Source organism: Schistocerca piceifrons, chromosome 1 (assembly GCF_021461385.2).
Source record: "Schistocerca piceifrons isolate TAMUIC-IGC-003096 chromosome 1, iqSchPice1.1, whole genome shotgun sequence".
NCBI lineage: Eukaryota > Metazoa > Arthropoda > Insecta > Orthoptera > Acrididae > Schistocerca > Schistocerca piceifrons.
In genome coordinates, this window is record NC_060138.1 from 793,576,754 (window position 1) to 793,591,972 (window position 15,219).

Below are 15,219 nucleotides of genomic sequence, written 5' to 3' on the forward strand. Positions count from 1 at the left end.
CATACATGTTCAGTACCGCCTACCGCTGCAAAGGAGGTAACACTTGAGGAACAATATGTGGCTTTGAAATTCTGCTTTCATCTCAACAAATCTTCACCTGAGGCCTATACAATGTTACAGGATGCCGAGGCCTATGGAGACTGTTCTTCCCTACAGCACAGCTTGAACGTGGTTTAAAATGTTTAAAGAGGGGAGACAATCAATTTCAAAGGAAGGTGGACCCGGTGCTTCAGTTACTGCTCTTACAGAAGAGAACATCAACACTGCTGCTGTCATTGCGAGAGAGTATCGATGAATTACATTAAGATCACTTTCTTAAATACTGAACATTTCATTGGGTGCCACCCACACATTGGTGACAGGAAAATTACACAACACATGTTTGTGCGCAATAGGTTCCAGAACAAAAGGATATTCACATGCAGGTCTACATGAATTAAAGTTGATGTTAGAGGAAGATCCAGAGTTTCTTTCAAATGTAATCACTGCTGATGAAACTTGGCTACATCAATTTGATTCTGACAGCAAACAGTGAAGCTCAGTGTGGAAATCTCCTTCATTACCAACCCCCAAAAAAGCAAAAGTGGTTGCTTCTACTGGGAAAGTTATAGTCATCTCAATCTTTGATATTCATGGAATGGTTTATCAGCATGTTGTACCTCCATACACATCAGTAACTGGACAATACTACGGGGATGTCCTGAAAACACTGCAAGTCCATATCAGGTGCAAAAGACCACATTTCCGTGAAGCAGGCAGGATACTGCACCGCGATAATGCAGATGCATTCTACATCTACATCCATAATCCGCAAGCCACCTGACGGTGTGTGGCGGAGGGTACCTTGAGTACCTCTATCAGTTCTCCTGTCTATTCCAGTCTCATATTGTTGGTGGAAAGAAAGATTGTCGGTATGCCTCTGTGTGGGCTCTAATCTCTCTTATTTTATCCTCATGATCTCTTCGCAAGATATACGTAGGTGGGAGCAATATACTGCTTGACTCCTCGATGAAGGTATGTTCTCGAAACTTCAACAAAAGCCCGTACCGAGCTGCTGACCGTCTCTCTTGCAGAGTCTTCCACTGGAGTTTATCTATCATCTCCGTAACGCCTTCTTGCATAAATCAACGTGAAGTGCATCCCTCACCCTCCCTATAGTCTGGATTTAGCTACATATGACTTTTTTCTATTCCCTAACATGAAGAAATGCCTTTGTGGGAGGCATTATTAATCATCAGAAGCAGTGGTGAAGCTGTGGAGGCAATTTTGAAGGACCCCTCAAAATTGGTTTCCAGCAAGTATTTGAAGACTAGCAGAAACACTGGGAGAAGTGCATCACATTCATGGGACGCTACTTTGAGAAAGACCATCAAAATTATGAAGATGGGTGAAGGTATGATGTCAAAAAAAATTATGAACATTCTTTATTGAATAGCCCTCATAGTACTGAATACAATTGGGGAGCATAGAAATCTGTGGCACAGCCTGACTAGAAGAAGGGGTTGGTTGGTAGGATATATTGTGAGACAGCAAGCGATCACCAGTTTAGTACTAGAGGGAAGCATGGGGGGTAAAAATCATAGAGAGAGACCAAGAGATTTATACAGTAAGCAGATTCATAAGAATGTAGGTTGCAGCCATTACTCAGAGATGAAGAGGCTTGCACAGTGTGGAGTAGATTGGCGAGTTACTTCGAACCAGTATTTGGACTGAAAACCACAACAACAACAGAGTATAAGAATAGGGTCATTAGTGAAAGCCTATACTTAATTCTAAAAGCAAGTTAATTACACAAACATTAGATGGAACAGCACTGCTCCCTGAATGGTGAGTGTAGCTATTTAAACACATCAAAGGATTATCTGAAATCATTTTGTCAACAAAAAGCATCTAGTCTTTCAGAAATATTAAATATTAAGTAAAAACACAGGGAGGAGATTGGAATTAAACCTGACATACATGTTGCAAGCTAACTACTCTAAACTACATTAGCCAGTTTATAGATTGTGGCAATATAACAAACAGTATTGCTAGGTTTTGAATAATTATCAAGACAGTAAAAAATGTATGCTAAAATAGGAAAAGTAGTGGTGTAAGAATACACCAGAGACCACATATAGAATAGCTAAGCAAATACTTATAGGAATGATAGATCAAATAATCTATTCATCTGCAAATGAGACAAATGAAAAAGAAACAAGAGCAGCATGCACAAAATTTAGAAATTTCTTACTTGTTTATTTACTATCTTCCATAGGTAAAAATACGAGTATAAAAGACAATTGGGAAACAGACTGAATGAAGATAAACATTAGCAAAGAAAAGTTGCTGGCAGAAATTATTTACATATGTTATATTAAAAAATCTCTACTATCATAAACAAATGTTTGGATGTGACTCACTTACCTGTCTCACTAACCAATTATGCAAAACGTTGTATGAGACACATTGAAGTAAAGGATTAATGGAATACTCTGAATGCTGGGGTAAGTCTTGTAAAATGGATAATATCTGTCTAAAGAAGAACACATTACTGAATCTTAGGCAATCTCTCGCTCAACAGTATTTGAGAGTTTTGCATATTTATAAGGTTGACCTGATGAAAGAGAGCAAAGCCGGTCAAATGCATACTAATACGATTGCAACTATCAATCAATAAGACTGTTACAAAAATACTCCTAGATCTTAAATGGAAATTTCTGAAAGTAAGTTGATGCTCTCAAAAAAAGACTAGAAGACATACTTCCACAGCAAATTTCACATAAGGACAACATAAGAGAGACTATGGTATATCTGGCAATTCTAGTGGCAGCTACTGGGAGTGGAAGGAGACAAGAACTGCCCAATGCTTATGCTGCAGCAGACAGAGGTGTGATGTAAATGGAAGAAGTTCCAACTCCTTCTAGCTGTGAAGGCAGAATGTACATAATGTGTTTCGGCTAACTAAGAAAGCAGAAGTAAAAATGTTTTATGTAATCTTAAATGAAAAATAAATCACCTTTTGTTTTGAAATGCATAATAACGATACTGATACAAATCAGCATCATGAAACACAGGATTCAACAATGGCTAACACAATTCTACAACTGTCAGTGGCCACAAACAAATCATTACCTGCTTGAAGTTATCTGACTATAGATTCATCCACACCAACCAGCCCCCCTCGAGAGTGCCATGTTATTGTGGAAAATACAGACACACTGATGGTCATTATCTTCCTGTCTCCATTAATGAAAGGAACAAGGAAAGGAGTAAATAGAAATGGGTTCACACATAAGTACATATGTACATGTGAATGCAACTGCAATAAGAGTGTCAAGAGAAAGACAGCAGTTGGATATGTGTCATGATCAGTTCTTGCTCAGTCTGTAGTGGTTACCTACACAAACATTCTGGTCTAATGACAATACTAGACTAAAAGATAATAGTCAGAATTTGAAGCTGACACAACAGGAACAATCAATTCAGTTCACATGTTGATCACAGCAGGTTATTGTAAGCAACGGTAGAGAGAATTTGTAGAATGTGTATCAAATGAGTTAACAAAGCACAGTTTCTTTGTAAAGGTCTTCTGTTTGCTGCTGCACAAAATCATCAACCAAGCACTTCAACTTTGCAAAGTGTGCTGTTATGCACCAGAACATTTGGCATACATCCAGCATTGCCACAACATAGGTGACCAATTTCCTGACCATGCTGCCACTAGAGACAAAGCCATTGATATCACATCACAAATGAAACATTTAAGCACCAGCAACATAGATGATCACCTGAGTACCAAGTGCAGACAAACAGTGTCTGTTAGGAAATTTTGGTCGACTGTCAACTAGGATAAATAAAGATTTTCCTTATCAAGTTTTAATGCAAAGGCATACCATCAATACCAAGCACCACTCAAAGAATTTGTGAAAGCTGCTGATAGCAGTGTAGAACAAAGAATGTGGAAACCTCAGAGGAGACTTTATGGTCTTAGATAAAACATGCTCTCACACTGCTGAGTGCGATAAGGATCTTTTGCAGATTTAAATTCATGTGGGAGATCTTAGATCATCTTCATTACTTTCCCCCACCCCCTTTTCCTGTACAACTCTCACTGTGTCCACAGTGATGTTGGTCTCATTCTTAACAAAATAATAATAATAATCTTGAGAAGGCTGTTTTGATGCCGGTGCTGAGTTGTAAACACCACCTTCACCACCCGAAACATACTTTAGCACACAGTGATCAAATCTACACATGAAAAAGCCAGAATAATGGCGTAAACTTAGTAAAAAAGAACCACTGCCTTCTTCTACGAGGTATTCAGTTGTCGTAAGTCACAGAGTTAACAGGTAATGAATTTTGACAGTTTCAGAGTGACTGTAGAACATCACATTGAGCAGATTGAGTTCAGTATGTATAAATTTTTCTCCTTCCAATATGGAAGACTCATTAGTTCAATAAATTCACATACACTCGAAGGTGAGAGTTCGTACTGGCTTCCAGCATTCATGCTTTGGGGGGGGGGGGGGGGGAGGAGAGAGAGAGAGAGAGAGAGAGAGAGAGAGAGAGAGAGAGAGAGAGAGAGAAGAAGAAGAACATTGTATTGGCTATTGCTGCAACATTTACTAATGTAGCATATTCTAGGAATTGGATATGGGGATATGGGACTGCCTCACAGATCCCATATGAGAATCTTTATGTCAAACATGATTACTTAATTAACACAAAACAGAAAGCTCATTGTTTGCCACTCTTCAATTACATGCTTGCAGGAAATTATGGAAGCTCAGAAATCTCCATTATTCCCCAAAGCATTTGGTGTGACCATCTTATCAGAAAATAAAGCCATAAAACAACAGTAGATATTCTGAATTGTTCATAAAAAATCATTCATGTATTTATACCTTACTGTCATTTGTTTGGAAAATCCACGAATGTCATTGGTTTGTACGTTTGTTACACAAATGTGAAGCTGCAAAATGTAGGAATAAATTTGAGTGGTATCAAAAAGCATAAAGACATTAACATAACCACATATATTCTGTGTTTCTTAATTAAGCAGTCATCAAACTGAAGATTGTTTTGAACACCACATTGCTTTACTAGGCATGGATACCATTGCCTTCTTCCAACTTTTGAACTGACTTACCCTGCTAGTTGCAGGGAGCCTACAGTGTAACATGAGTTCCAGACCATGATGCAACTCTTTTTGTTTTCACATTAACAATCATTGCCAGAGGTGAATGAAGTGATAAGTGACAGATAAAAATCCAGGGATCAAACCTGAGACCTTTGGACTTGTAGTCTGACACTTTACCATCTCTATTTTCCTTACTAAACTATAACAGAGCTGCTCACCCTTGCAGCTACTAGTGTCATACATCACTGGAACAAAGAAGTACACATTGCCCTCCATGATAATGCAGCTGAATAAGGATCTGCAGTACTGGGTTTCAGTGGGTAAGATTCTGTTGAATATTCCAAATATACAATTCTTTCAAGATGTGATGATGCACTACCATAAAACTGTTAGTTATTTTGCTGTGAATTTATTTTGTATTGATATTATCATCAGGTTTTGTGCGACCACTTGAGCCTAAGCTACTTAATTACGGTAATAAAATTTTTTCCAGGAATTGTCTCACAGTTATTGGTGATATGCATGACAAAGCTTTTTACAGCTACCAAATCAATTCACTCGCGAGGATTGTACAATACCACCTATCCGGACAACAGCAACCAACCAACAGCTCCTTTATCACAAGCTCAGCACAAAGACTGTACTGAAAAGATGGCCTGTTGTCAGACCAATAGTGGGTGTTTTAAACACTGATCATTTCCCTCTTATAGTAAATGACATTTAAAGAGCCAATGTCACATTGTCTATGAATCTTTCCAAGTTTTCTGTTTTATTGGAAACCAGTCTCAAAACTGCATTCAGCTGTTGTGATTTTCAGACAACACATACTCTGTCAATGAATGGTGTGGTAGATTATTTATAAAGGAAATAAATCCTCATAACGAGCCCAGAAACAATGTGAATTTTTGCAAACAATGCTGCCTAGACAGTTTAATGTATTTTTTAGTTACCTATTCCATTAAGGCAAGTTTTGTCTACTGCCATCGCCAGGTCCAAACTTAGAACTTGTGAACCAAAATGACTGCAATTGGCTCTGAATCTTGTCCTAAGTTTGATAATGACAGTAACCAAACTATGTCAATAATGAAATAGCTAAAAACATACATTTAGCTATTATCCTCAAAAAGTGCTGTAGGTGCAGCATGCATTACATGGGAGTGTATCCAGACTTCCAGTAGACATGAACCAAGTCTGCATCATTGTGGATTCAATATGGTTCTTTGAGTAACTCACTCACATGCTACATATGTTTATTACATACATAAATCATCCTTATGAGGTGCATTATTATTGTAATTTATTCATTTGTTGTTATATAATTCTTAGAACTGCTGTAGATAACCAAATATACAGAAAAGCTACACCCAGAAAATGGCTGCCTATCTTCCTGTTATGTTACTCAGCTGCATTTTATCTACTGCTTGAAATTTCATGTTTATTAACATATTTTGTGATTATTTACAGAAAATAGCTACATATATAGCCTACTCTAAGAATGAACTCTTATATTACTATGTACATTATTCATCACAGTGGCTCATCAGTTCTAGAAACAAAATAATGTACTGTATAGGAATGGCTTAGTGTCTCAATTTGCATCTGTGTGAAACTTATTAAAAGCATTTTGTCAACATACAAAACCACAGTCTGTAGCTCACATAAGGAAGCTATAGGACTGTGTAAATCACGGTTCATCACAAATTTCAAACTTAACCACAATGGGCAGGCCTATCTTTTCATTATAAGACATAAAAGCCACTACATATACTTGTTGTTGTTGTTGTGGTCTTCAGTCCTGAGACTGGTTTGATGCAGCTCTCCATGCTACCCAACCCCTGTGCAAGTTTCCTCGTCTCCCAGTACCTACTGCAACCTACATCCTTCTGAATCTGCTTAGTGTATTCATCTCTTGGTCTCCCTCTACGATTTTTACCCTCCAATGCTAAATTTGTGATCCCTTGATGCCTCAGAACATGTCCTACCAACCGGTCCCTTCTTCTCGTCAAGTTGTGCCACAAACTCCTCTTCTCCCTAATTCTATTCAATACCTCCTCATTAGTTATGTGATCTACCCATCTAATCTTCAGCATTCTTCTGTAGCACCACATTTCAAAAGCTTCTATTCTCTTCCTGTCCAAACTATTTATCATCCATGTTTCACTTCCATACATGGCTACACTCCATACGAATACTTTCAGAAACGACTTCCTGACACTTAAATCTATACTCGATGTTAACAAATTTCTCTTCTTGAGAAATGCTTTCCTTGCCATTGCCAATCTACATTTTATATCTTCTCTACTTCGGCCATCATCAGTTATTTTGCTCCCCAAATAGCAAAACTCCTTTATACTTTAAGTGTCTCATTTCCTAATCTAATTCCCTCAGCATCACCCGACTTAATTCGACTACATTCCATTACCCTCATTTTGCCTTTTTTGATGTTCATCTTATACCCTCCTTTCAAGACACTGTCCATTCCGTTCAACTGCTCTTCCAAGTCCTTTGCTGTCTCTGACAGAAATACAATGTCATCGGCGAACCTCAAAGTTTTTATTTCTTCTCCATGGATTTTAATACCTACTCCGAATTTTTCTTTTGTTTCCTTCACTGCTTGCTCAATATACAGATTGAATAACATTGGGGAGAGGCTACAACCCTGTCTCATTCCCTTCCCTACCACTGCTTCCCTTTCATGCCCCTCGATTCTTATAACTGCCATCTGGTTTCTGTACAAATTATAAATAGCCTTTCGCTCCCTGTATTTTACCCTTGCCACCTTTAGAATTTGAAAGATGGTATTCCAGTCAAAGAGAGTATTCATTTTTGTTAAACAGTCATGTAGTCATTTGGTGTATGACATTGAGCAGATACTGACTATTGGCAGGACAAACTTTGATACTCTTACAGCGCTGCATCTCAATCAACTCTAGTCAGAGCATAATGTGTCATGGGAACTTTACAAGTTGTTTGATTGAATCTTTTAGTGTCACCCTATATAACAGGCAATTACAGTACAGTATAGAAGATACGACCAAGGCAACTCCATAAATAAGCATGCACTTTATATAGATCTACAAAGTGGAATGAAGTGCACATGAATATACAGAATTAAATATAATATTTACTTTGTAAGCAAGTAGTTATCAAGTATAGTTGTCAAGAGGCAGGACAATATTGCAGGTTCTCTTTGTGCTCATTGATTTTATTACCAATACACCTACCTAAACAAAGCTGGGAATAACAAGTGCAGTGGCACTTCACCCAATGAAAGACAACTGATTTGAATTCTTGTGACATAAGAAATTTCAGAAAGGGTAAAATACAGCTCATACAAAAACCAGACAGCAGTTGTAGGCTGAAAGTCAAGGTGCATTGGTTGAGAAGAGAGAGAGACATGATTGTAGACTACCTCTGACATTATTCAATCTGTACATTGAGCAAGCAGTAAAGGAAATCAAAGAAAATTCTGGAGAAAGAACTGAGGTACAGAGAGAAGAGACGAAACCTCCGAGGTTTGCCAAAGGCATTGTAATTCTGTCAGAGGTAGCATAGGACTTGGAAAAACAGTTGAACGGAATGGTCAGTGGCTTGAAAGGAGGGTATTAGATGAACATTAACAAAATCAAAACAAGATAATGGAATGTAGTAGAATTACACCACGATACATGACATTAAAAGTAGTAGATGAGCTTTGTTACTTGGGCAGTAAAATAACTGGTGATGGCTGAAGTAGAGAGGATATAAAATGTAGACTGGCAATGGCAAGAAAAGTGTTTCTCAAGAACAGAAATTTGTTAATACAGAGTATAGATTAAGTGTTAGAAAGTCTTTCCGGAGGCATTTGTCTGGAGTGTAACCTTGTATCTGGGCATGAAATGTGGATGATTAAAAGTTCAGACAAGAGAATAGAAGCTTTTAAACTTTGGTCTACAGAAGAATGCTAAAAGAAGAGATCAACTGACAGGACATGTTTTGAGACATCAAGGGATCACCAATTTAGTATTGGAGGAACGTGTGGAGGCTAAAAATTGTAGAGGGATACCAAGAGATGAATACAGAAGCAGTTTCAAAACGATGTAAGTTCCAGCAGTTATTCAAAGATGAACAGGCTTGCACAGGGTATAGTAGTGCAGAGAGTTGCATCAAGCCAGTCTTCGGAGTGAAGACCACAACAACAAACAAACTTTCATCAGTATTTAGCTGGCGAGCAAGAGAGAGGTTCTGGTGTATCCTTGACCATAAGTCTCTGTGTTAATGTCATGATTCACATTTCAAACCACCTTGCAGTGTCCTATGGAGTAATGATATGGAACACTATTGAAGGCAGATCTGTCCATCTACTTGGGGTGCTAAGTTCAGCAGTGCTACTTGAATAAGCCTATATGCTGACACTGCATTTCACCCTCTCTCTCTTATTGCCAGTAAAAAACATAAAAGTACACTCCACACATCCACCAGTCATCTACTCTACACAATTATATTTAATACAATTGGCATGCGAGCTGCCAACATGATATAAATTAGGCCATGAGTCACATGAATAAATGAAAGGAGTCCTTTATGGAACAGCCAAAGAGCCCACAACGATCCTGTAGTTGTCTTCTCACCCAAACTTATAGTAGCAATTTTAGTTAAAATTAGTTTGTTAACATTCCTTTACTACACAATAATGTATGCAATAAACTTGTAACAGTGGTAAATGCAATAGCCAGGACTCTTCCTCATTGACCATGGAGTAAGACAGACATGTGGTGACCATAACACAAGATTGGCCAAAAACTTGAGTCAGCCTGGTTTTTTGTTTGTTACAGTGTGAAAAGTAGCACAGAAGTTTATATTACTTTATACTGGCATATGAATTTCAGATGTTAACTACAGACAGTTAATTTTTTTCTGTAAAAATAGATGAGTGTTAACTGTACTACCATTTAGCAGTGATAACAAACCATTCAACCACATAAAAGCAATTGCAATTCCTTACACAATGCAATGCTAATGGCTCCACAGTAGTGTTCGAAGGCCAGAGATTTTTCTCAACTTTTGACTTGCCTCTACATAATGTTAGAATGAAAGAGAAAAGCTTTTTTTTTTTTTTCACAGAACAGCAGTAAGTGTAAAATGTAGGGTGAAATAATGTGACATCAACAAAAACTAAAAATCATGACTGATAACAGGTTAACTTTTTAATAAGTGTAAGGGTAATATCAGTAAAATACGAAAAAAAACCCGAATAATTCTGAAAAATAATCTTGTCCTTTATCCCTACATTTTCCACTTTAGGGCAGATTCAAATAGTATGTGATATTGGAGAAAATATAATAATATTTGACTGTACTCACAAGAACAGAACAATGCTATGGTGAATGTTAACCTGTTTATTTAGCTATATTCCAAATTAAAATTGTGCATTCAAATGTAGACTGGGTTCTCACCTTAAGCTATTTTTTTTTACAGCTAATGTTCAGTCAATTGAACAATCAGAGATGACGTGCTTGTCTGACTTCCCCCTTCCCTTACTTACAGCCAACCACAGAAATCAGAAATATTTCTGACCATTCTCTCAATTTAACGTATGTGAAAATACCTATAAAACCAAGATAAGTCAATGTCTATGATGGAGAGTTATTTTTAAGTGTATTTCTAGCAATCTGTCAAAGCAACATTTTTATTTTCTTATTAATACAAAACAAATTTTTACAAGTGAAGTAAAGAACACTAATGCTATAATATGCATTCCATCCACCACTTTTTACGATTTAATTCCACAGATCAAGACCTCTTAAACTGAAAGAATTGGCATACATTCAAAATTAAAAGCAGACCTCAGTCTGCATTGGCAGATAGTAGGCCTAACACTAAGTTGAAGACAATCCACAACCTGCATGAAACTTTTGCATGCCTTAAGAATACATTTTCTACACAACACAACTGGCAGATTACCCTATTCTGTCCATATGAACCTTGACAGTAGCTAATACAATGTACAACAACATATTATTATTATTAGGCCCTACCATCATTATTTTTAAAGTTTGTGTGAATGTCACATAAACAGTTGTCAAGTTTATGTAGTTTGTTATACATAATGCAGTGTCCAAAGTATAAATACTCGTTACAATAATTTAAATTTTGTCTCTGAAAGGAAAACGAAATACTGAATGTGTAGGCCTCCCCATGTGTTGTCCAATTTGTGTTGAACATTTTAGAAATGTATCATGTAACACCTTAAGCTGCTGTTAAATAAACAGTATTCAACAAATAACACTTTCCAGCAGAGCTTGGGTTAACGTTATGAGTTACATGGAATAATTTTGACTTTGGGTTAGTGTTACACAACATAATTTCAGAAAGCTAAACACAACCAACATAATACATTTTAAACATCACTGTGGCTAAATATGAATTTGTGAACACATGCAGAATTCCTTACATCCAGTCCCAGCAGCTTTTGCAGGAAAGGGGATGTATAGCACGTCATTCCAGGAAAAGTACTAATACTAAGGCAGAAGAGCTAAGAACAAATTGCTGCAGAACCTGCAGCAAGTGTGTTAGCATTAAATTTAAGCAACATCTAATGCCAATCAAGAAATATGTTAAAATATAACCATGCATCGTCCATAGCTTCTTTATTAAAAAAAAATCCCTTAACTGTTAAATTAGTACATAATGTCATAATGTTTGTTCAAGTGAAGGTCAGCTAGAACATCAATTTCCATTTTTGTTGCTATGACACTCATTGTAGGAGGACAAAAGTTAGAAAAGGAAGACCAGACAAAAAAGAAATAATACTTTTTATTTATTTTACAAGTACTTAGACATTTGTACACACAACATCCTTTGCCAAGTCTTTTGTGAGATAGAACATTTAAGGAACTTGAAATGATCAAGCAAATGTGTTTGGCATAAAGAATTGAGTAGGATGTAATTAACAGAAAAATTAAAAGTTCCCTGATATTCTTAACAGAAATATAAATGTAGGAAAAAATAGAAATGGTCATAATTTGTGTATGTTCTTCCATGAGACTTTCCATAAACTGAAAAGTTACAAAATGCATAATGTGGAATTCTGCTTTTTGGATATAGTTTTGACCAATGACATATATTCCCCGAGTCATCTTAAAAAAACAGCTCCATAAATATTGCACTTCTGCCCAGTTACCTCACATTTCCTAAGGCTTTGATTTTTCCCAACAGTAATCAAATGAATATACTTTCTCCGCCTGATCAAAAGTTAATAACTCCTCATTTCTCTCGAAATCTTGGGCTTTATCCATTGACATTGGTCCATCTTCTGAGACAGCTGTTCCACAAACTTCCTTGAATATTTCTTCTGGGGAAGCGACATCAGACAATCCCTTCTTAGTAAAAAAATTTGATATATTGGTACAGTCCCTGAAGAGAAATTCTAATGCCCGAGGATGATTTCTTTCCACAGCCTGGCTGACGTCAATAAACCAACATTTCCCTTGGCGCCACAGGATATTGTACTCTGATAGATCAGCATGTACAAGATGAGCATCATTATATAACTTTTTCATAGTCGACAAACAATCCTCGTATGCAAGACTCAACTCGGCACACTTTAAATTTGCTTCTTTCAATTTCGGTGCTGGCATATGATTTTCTCCGATGAACGACATCACTAAAATGTGCTTCTTCAAAATTACAACTTCTGGACACAAAATACCTGCCTTCTGCATGCGAATTAAGTTATGCATTTCTTTCTCTGCCCACAAGTGGATAATTTTCCGAGGATTCTGTTTTGAAAAGCGATCTTTGAAACGGAAGTCATCCTGTATGTACTTGTCACGAGTTTTGAACTCACTCAAAGTGGTTTTAAATACTTTAACGGCACACTCCTTCGGAGACACACACTCAGTGTTTGATCCTCCATCGGCATGCAAAACCACAGCTTCTTTCCCCGTGCTCAACGTCCCATTCACTCTCTCCAAAATTTCCTGATTCACTAACTTGTACAAAAGTAAACGTGTTTTCGGGTCCACACCCAACTCTGCCGTTGCCTGGTCACACTTATCGGTGAGTCTATTCCGTCTTGCCTGTTCATTACGTGAGTAGACTTTTAAACTGTTAAATACTTTGTTTGAAAGTTGCATATCAAACCCTCCGCCGTCACCAGTGTGAAATTCTGGTGGGAAGTCCATTACTCGGGACGCATTTCTGCGACTTGACATTTCTATGTCGTGCTTTGTAACCATTTCCGTGCCTTGCTTTTTATAGCCGCACTTAGGCATTTCTTTAAAGGCTTTGTCTGATTTCACAAAACTGTCCCATACCCTGTGTTTATCATCGATGTCATAATCATCCGAATCACTATCTTGGGCAAGATTATCAGGTATTATTCTATAATTTGAAAAGGACACTGACACTTTCGACGTACCGTTGAACTTATTTTCCGTTCTTCTTAACATTTTGTCATATTCTTCATCGAACTGAACTTGTAACATTTGCGCAATCACGCGATCACTATCACAATCAGGAGAATTTGCGATCAGTTCTGGCGTTGCAGATGTAGGTTGTGATGATGTATCGTTATAGATGGTTTCCTCTTCTTTCAGCTGTAAATCCCTCGCTAATTGTTCAGACATAATATCCGCAAAAGAAACTGTTTCAGCTGGTTGACTCAACTTGCCCCACGGGGATGTTGCACAACTTACTTTCGATGGCGCTGTCTCCATTGCTGCTGTGTTTTCAGCACTTTGCACGTAACCAAAACAATTTTTCGAATATTCTTGCCTGAATTAAAACCTCTCAAAAACTATACAAATGATTATTGTTATTTACTTCACAAATTGTCCCACATAGCCCTCCTGACCCCATAGAGGGTCAGTTCCCAACTGCACGATATCTTTGAACTAATAAAAGACGTCAACACGAAATATCAAAGATCGAATTGTCAAGGAGCAAATAAAATCATGGACAGCAGCACGGCCGCCTATATTATACAGGCGGCCGTGACAGCAGTCACAGCACGCAGATAAACTGTTGCAAGAATCTGTCACCCGCTTCAAATTTACTGTTTATATTAAGTGTTTTTAGGGAAACTGGCGCAGACGAAGAAAAAGAACATAAACTTTTTTCCTCAAATTAGTGTTTTCATTTTCATACCATCACCTTCTGCCTAGATAACTAACAGATATCAACCACACACAAAGTTCACGTGAATCGTCCGTAGATCGCACATGTGCAAGCAATTCACAAACTGATCGCTCGTAATTTCTGAACAATTTGATCAGTTGCTTAAGGTTGATGGACATGAGTGTTAGAGGCTGTAGATTCGTATGGTGTGGAATGTGTACAGCACTATACGGAAAGGAAATAATACTTTATTATAATCAAATAGAACACAGCGAGAAAGCACCATCTAATCGATTCGAAAACATGGAACATACTGTCACTCCCATGGAAGTATAAAACGAAAGGAGAGAATCTAACGCCACAGTTGTGAAGCCATGAAATTCAATGTGTATTGTGTAGCCATCTTGATCCATCAAAAACACCACTGCTCTCAAGGTTCCTATGTGTAGAAGGTTGGGACGGCAGGGATCGCGCGCTTCCGCGTGACGTCACTGTCGAGAAGAGTCAGCAGCGCGAGGCGTACTCTCACGTTCGCGTCAGGTGCTATTCCGTCTATACTAACATTAATTGACGAAAACCAAAGGACTATGTGACCAGTCATGGTTTCGATAAAAGTTTATGTATACAGGGACTGAATGTTACTACGACTATGAAACCGTTGTATTGTCTTCCTAGTTAGTAATGACAAAACTATCGATTGTGGCCCCCTTAACATGTATATTCTATTATTCAATATTTTCTATTATACAGGGTGATTCAAAAAGAATACCACAACTTTAAAAATGTGTATTTAATGAAAGAAACATAATATTACCTTCTGTTATACATCATTACAAAGAGTATTTAAAAAGGTTTTTTTTTTTCACTCAAAAACAAGTTCAGAGATGTTCAATATGGCCCCCTCCAGAAACTCGAGCAATATCAACCCGATACTCCAACTCGTTCCACACTCTCTGCAGCATATCAGGCGTAACAGTTTGCATAGCTGCTGGTATTTC

General features: G+C 37.5%; 1 protein-coding gene across 1 annotated transcript; it reads right to left on the reverse strand.

Moving 5' to 3' along the window:
- Positions 1-11,901: 11,901 nt before the first annotated feature.
- LOC124789387 (serine/threonine-protein kinase RIO3-like) lies at positions 11,902-13,988 on the reverse strand. The gene has a single exon (XM_047256722.1). It carries the CDS (start codon positions 13,819-13,821, stop codon positions 12,295-12,297), a length of 1,527 nt encoding a protein of 508 aa, XP_047112678.1. The 5' UTR covers positions 13,822-13,988; the 3' UTR covers positions 11,902-12,294.
- Between the last annotated feature and the right edge of the window lie 1,231 nt (positions 13,989-15,219).

Bases quoted from the DNA above. Each gene is read 5' to 3' on its own strand.
- LOC124789387 (XM_047256722.1), bottom strand. From the start codon at position 13,821: ATGGAGACAGCGCCATCGAAAGTAAGTTGTGCAACATCCCCGTGGGGC.